The sequence below is a fragment of the Equus przewalskii genome, chromosome 12 (genome assembly GCF_037783145.1).
Source record: "Equus przewalskii isolate Varuska chromosome 12, EquPr2, whole genome shotgun sequence".
Taxonomy (NCBI): domain Eukaryota; kingdom Metazoa; phylum Chordata; class Mammalia; order Perissodactyla; family Equidae; genus Equus; species Equus przewalskii.
The window spans coordinates 23,345,257-23,351,256 of record NC_091842.1 but is presented as its reverse complement, the minus strand read 5'-3'; the positions used below and the strand labels follow the sequence as shown (position 1 = coordinate 23,351,256).

General features: G+C 44.3%; 1 protein-coding gene across 16 annotated transcripts in view; it reads left to right on the top strand.

Moving 5' to 3' along the window:
- Positions 1–616: 616 nt before the first annotated feature.
- TNRC6A (trinucleotide repeat containing adaptor 6A) overlaps positions 617–6,000 on the top strand; it is a 101,350-nt gene continuing 95,966 nt past the window's right edge. For 8 of the 16 annotated variants that reach the window (XR_011524804.1, XR_011524803.1, XM_070568282.1 and 5 more), the window contains exons 1-2: positions 617–1,085; positions 1,440–1,487. Coding sequence is in view for 6 of the 16 variants with exons in the window: in XM_070568282.1 (XP_070424383.1) it covers positions 1,081–1,085; positions 1,440–1,487 (53 nt within the window). In the remaining 10 variants the exon portion in view is untranslated. The remainder of the gene's footprint in view (positions 1,086–1,439; positions 1,488–6,000) is intronic. The other 8 variants (XM_070568288.1, XM_070568285.1, XM_070568289.1 and 5 more) reach the window with 4 other exon arrangements.

Genomic DNA, 6,000 nt, shown 5'->3' with positions numbered 1-6,000 from the left:
ACCTGTAGATATGTATGTATCTACATGTAGGTATTTTTTAACTTTACACGTTTGTATCTTACTGTGTCTACATGTTTCTCACCATGTGAGCTACTTTGGAATGTGCTTTTTCACCTATTCTATTGTAACCATTTTCCCCATTCCGTCACTCTTCCTCCACATCATTTTTACAGTTCCCTAACGCATGCCAGGAGTTCAGCCACCTCCTAATGTTGGACATTTTAGCCGTTTACAATTTTTCACCATCATCAATGCTGGGACTTAATATCTTGGTGGTGAAAAATTTGTAGATATCCCGGGTTATTTATTTTCTGAATGGAAATTTGGGCAAGTGGAATTGCCGAGTCAAATGGTCTGCAAAATTCGGTAGCTAAAAATCGCTTTTCAACCTCACGGCTCGCCTCAGGTACGCGTTCTTTACCTGAGGAGGAAACACAGAAGCAGAGGGGTTAAATAACTGGCCCAAGGTCAAAAATAATTAGAAGTGATGAATTTCAAAAACCACGCGGGCTCATCATGCTGCGGCAGGGATAGTATTTGCGGTTCACGGATTTTTCTTTCTTTCTTTCTTTCTTTTTTTCTGGCGTGTTTCAGTGGGGGAGGGGCCGGCTGGCAGGGAAGGAAACTTGTGTCGCAGCAAAGAAGGAGGACGGGAGGGACTCGAGTCAGATCAGAGCCGGCCGCGGCGAGAAAGGCTGGGCTCGAGGCTCGGCTGGCCCCCCAGCCGCTCTGCGGGGCGCCTCGGAAGCTGTGACCCCCCAACAGGGGGGTCCGGCTGGGGGTCGCGCGCCGCGCCCCGGCGGTTGCCAAGGGCCTGCCCCATCTGCAGGTCCAGTTGCTAGGGCCTCCATCTTGAGGCCACCGGCCGCGGCGCCCCCGGAAGAGGTTGCCGAGCGGGGCATTCACTTCCGGTCTGGGGCCTGCGGCGGCGGTGGCGGCGGCGGCGGCAGCGGCGGCAGCGGGTCGGTGTAGAAAATGGCGCTGGTGCAGCGGCTCGGGCCTCTCCCCGCGGCGCTGCGGAGGGCTTGAGGCTCGCGAGCCTCACTCGCCGCGCCCCACTTGCTCGTGCACTTTACACACATGAGGTGAGCGGGGCGGGGGTCCTCCCTCCGGGCGGGCGGAGCCTCGGGCGCTGCCGCAGGGCCCGCGACCGCGGACGGCGGCGGCGGCGCCAGGCGTCCCGGAGACCTCGGGCCTGGGCGGGGGGCGCGGGCGGCGCCGCTGCGGAGGCCGGCGGGAGGCCCGGAGGGGCCGCGCTGCGCCGCGGGGGCCGGGCCGGGGGCCGCGCGGGCCGCCCGCAGTCCGGGCTGCAGCCCCGCAGCTTTGCGAGCCCCCCCGGGCTCCCCTGCCGCCCCTCCCCCATCCGGCCCCGGCGCGAGCCTCTGCCGCAGCAGCTCCGTTTCACGCGCATCTCTCTCTCTCTCTTTTTCTTGTTCCAGAGAATTGGAAGCTAAAGCTACCAAAGACGTAGAAAGGAATCTTAGCAGGTAAGATGGGCGAGCTCTTCGTCTGTCGCCCCGTGAATCGTGTCTTTCCACTCTGGTTCGCCCTTTCTGGGTTTAGAAGTTCCCCGGTGTCATTTTCTCTCGCACGCAGGGGACAGGCATTCGGCAGAAGAGGCCAGAGGGAATATTGCATGGAGCGATTGCGGGGAGATGCGTAATTACGCATGTGTTCCTTTCTTTGGGGGCAAAAAACAGCGAAAAGCAATTCTTGTAAACTTAGTTAAAGCATTCTCAGCCTTTTAGAATTTAATTAGGGGACTTGTGTATTAATTACTATTGTAAATGGTTGCAGGCATTGTGTGACTCATGATTGAGGCCGCCCTTATGGCGGGCTGTCAAACTGTTTTGGCTTCCCCGTTATTACTTTGTAACTCAAATTGTTGCCTTTATAAAAAGATACTATGTGTTCGCATTTTTTCCAACACATTGTAGTCGGCCGGGTTCTGTTGCACTGGAAACAGTTTTGCCCTTGAACTTCACCAAGCATAAACTGCGTTTTGTTTTCTTTTGAAACTGCATTTGTGTCTACGTTCGGTGTGTGTTCTTTTTATCAGCTGGTAAAATAATTAAAATCTGTTCCCAGTAAGTGGTTATCGTTCCTTTGGGGCCTAAGTGCTTTTGCACTGGTAACTTAAATCTTCTCCACAAAGGGAGTTTTTTTTGTTTTTTAAACGATGCCTTTATGGAAATGTTCAGCGTTATTGAGCTGTAATTGCTTAAGCATCAGGGCATTGCACTGTACTTAACTCTTTTTCACATTCATGTTGTCTTACAGTCTTTTCCTTTCTTATTCGCCTTTTTTTTTTTTTGCATCATACTGGGACACTCTGAGAAACTTCTGGATTAATTTAATCAGTGAGCAGCTTTCACTAGGATAGAATAAAATGAAATTTCTCCTGTCTCAGTTCTTAATGTAATTCGTGCTTCGTGACTGTTTTTAGGTTTATGTTGAGGTTATTAACACTCACAAATCAAATCATGTGAATATTTTTCACCACATAGAATCATTCCAAATTGCTGGTCTTTTGAGTTTTATAGCTATTAATCTGTTAAAGTGATCATTAAAGAATCTATTCAGTTAGTGAAGGATGGGCGTTATTGGCTTACCAAATAAGAGATTTTTTTGTTAGAGTAATTACGGCATTATTTAAAGGAAATTAAGCTTGACATCACTGACTAAATAACTGTTCGTTGGACATTTAACTAAGTTTTGTTGTCAGAACCTATTAAAGATTTGTTAAGATATGAAACCATTAAAGAAAACAGGTTGAGTTTTTAAGGTGTAATTTCATTAGCCGCAAGGAGCTTGGAGTTTGGGTCTATTTCTTCTATTTTTGCTTTGTCAGGTAACTATATCAGTATAATTCCTATGGAGGTATTCTGAGACTTGATTAAAAATTGTCTCTACCACAGGTATAATTTTTATATGCTATTACAGTTGGATAGAGCTTGAGGTTTCTGTATCAGAGTTTGAACCCTGGCTCTGCCACTTACAATATGACCTTGACTTGGCAAATCACTTAGCCTCTCTGTGCCTAATCTATAAAACGAGAGGTTTGGGCCAGCCAGTTGCTAAGTCTGTAGGCCCTTGGGTTATATAAAAGGAAGTCACATAAAGGCCTCGGAAATCTAGTAGGCAGACTAAGAAGTATTAAATAAATAACACAGGGTAAATGATGTAGGGGTCAAAAGAAGATACCCTCCCCTTCATATACTTGAGGATCTTCAGTTGATCAGAAGGAACGAAAAAGAAAAATACTTGTCAAGGAGGTTACGAGGCAGTGTGTGCTAAGAACCGTAAGAGGGGAACATTTCCTAAAGGTTAAAAGTGTTCTGAGGAGGGAGAGATGTGATTAGATGGGCAAATGCTTCATTTCAACTCTCTCTAGCTCCATGCTTCCTTTTTCCCAGATAAGAAGAGCCTGTCTGACTTTACACGTTTGTGCTCTCCCCAGGAAGTCAAGGCAGTATTCTGTATTCATTTAGTAAACATTTCTTGAGCATCTTTCATGTTCCAAATGCAAAACTAGGCACTAGGGAGGGGAAGAACGGAAGCAGGTAAATTTATTGAATGTTTACTATCTGCCTGACGCTCTTTTCTGAAGACTTTACGTGGACTCATCTGGTCCCTGGAACACTCTGAGGTGGGTATTATTATTATCCGTGTTTTACAGATGAAGAATTTGAGGCACAAAGAGGTTAGGTAACTTTTAGGAGTCCACACCACTGGTAATTAATTGGAGGAGCTGTCAAGCTTTGGACTATATTGTATTGTCTCTTACTAGAGGCATGGTTCTTTACCTTGAAAAATTTGAAAATCTCTTTGGGGAGGCTGAACTCACAGATACGTGCAATTTTTCTAGATTAGAGTTTCTCAACCTGGGCACTGTTGACATTGCAGTTTAGATAATTTATTATTGTGAAGTCTGTGCATTGTGGGATGCTCAGCAGTGTCTGAGGACTCTCCACTGAGTTCTGACAGTCAAAAATATCTTCAGATATGCCCTATGTCCCGTGGAGGGCAAAAATCACCCCCACTTGAGAACCACTGTTTTAAATCTTTCTATTTCCTGATGATAACCAAAGATTTGGATTTTTAACGTGAAATCTTTAAATGTTAAATTTACCATCTTTTAATGGGAGTTCACACCCCATTGTGTGGACCCTCAGTTTGGAAACTCTATCTCTGAATGTCAGAGATGTATTGCGATTCTCCTTTTCCTCTGCTAAGCTGCAAATCCTCCTCAAGACGGTGTGCCAGGTAGCCAGTGCCATTTAAACAAAATTGGCACAAGGGATAAATTAGTTTACCACCCTAGGTAAACTATCTTTCTTAGTTCACTATTGGCCATTAAAATTGCTACTTGATGTCAGTGTCCTGGGCATGCAAAAGAGGGAACTATAATGTCTACATGGGAGTGATCACCGATTGAACTGAACTTTAAAGAATGGAGTCAGTGTTGAAAGGCAGAGAAGAGAGTAGTGTAAGAACAGCAGCAGAAATAAAGGCGCAAAATCCAGAAAGTATAGGGAATTTGTAAATAACAGTGAGTAGTTCTGTTGGATTGGCATATAAGGGTGGGGACAGCTGTAGAGATTCCTGAATATCAGGTTGAGGACTTTTTGCCTAGATCTTTAGATAGTGGGGAGCTCTTGGATGTTTTGGGTTGGGTAGTGATATGATAGAATAGTAACAACTAGTGATCTAGGCATGACCTGAATTAAAGTGGGGGCAGAAAAGGGTGACAGTAGAAGATACTGAGGAAGTGGAATCTGGGATTTGGCAGCTAACTAATCTGGGATTAGTTGTGAGAGGAGTCCAGATACACAGGGGTCTTGGGTGAACGGCAGATTGACCTACCCTATGAACAGGTCAGAACAGAAATAGGAGTTTGTGTAGAGAAGATGATGTTACATTTTCCAGTTGTAAAAAATCTCTTCTAACACAACTGATCTAATTTTAAAAAATATTTCGGAGGCCAAAGCTATAGAATCATTGAGTATTTAGAGCTGGACCATAATGTTAAATAGAGACCAGCCAGTAGTCTGCCCCATTCATTTTACAAATGAGAAAACTGTGGTTGAGACAGATCCAGTAACTTAGTCAAGGTTGTATCTTCTAACAAGTGACAGAGTTGGGATTCAGACAGGCCTTTTGATTCTAACTATAGGGTTCTTCCAACTATGGAGTATTTTATTTTATACTGCACTATAGAAAAAAGATAACTTTGACTTCCCCGGTCTGAAAATGAAGAACAATGGTCTTAACCATATTTTGTGCCTACTCCAGTAATGAATTTACTGTAATGTAGGGTATATTGTCTAAAGCAGAAGTTACATGCTTCATGTTATGCTGATTCTTTTTTCTCCCAAACTCAATTATTAAATGCCATTATACAATAAAAGTTGTTAAAGATGATGCAGTACCATACAGTGTAGCATCTAAACTGGGACAGCTTTGTCTGAGACACTTGTGCCTGGGGCAAATGCTATTAAATGAGAAAAGACGAGGGACAACAGGAGTAAACCAGGGAATTAGTTCTCTCAGATAAGGTGGACCGGCTCTTGCCGTTCATCAACCTTTATCTGAAAGAAAAAGTGATCTTGTGATTTTGTTAAGCTTCTCTGTTGCTTTCCTGTGATGTGGTTTGTAGGCCAGCAAATTCATACCGGTAAGTTTCTTTCTAGCCTAATTTGGCAGCTGTGTGGTAAATTAATTGATAAAATAAATGCATCACAAACTGTAAGCTTAATTTTAAAGTGTGTAACAACCCTCTGTGGTAAACTTAAATATAAACATGATTAAAAAATCTGAATATCAGTCTGTAATCTCTTGTGAATTCTGGCATCTGAAGTACGTCTGCAAGTATAAAGTCCTTTACGGATCTGTTTTATGACAACCTCAAAAGTATTGGCCGAGTCTGGAGAGGTTAAAACAGACGTGTGCCGTATGTATTCTTCTCAGACTCACTTATGAGAAGTCTCTCGCTCAAAA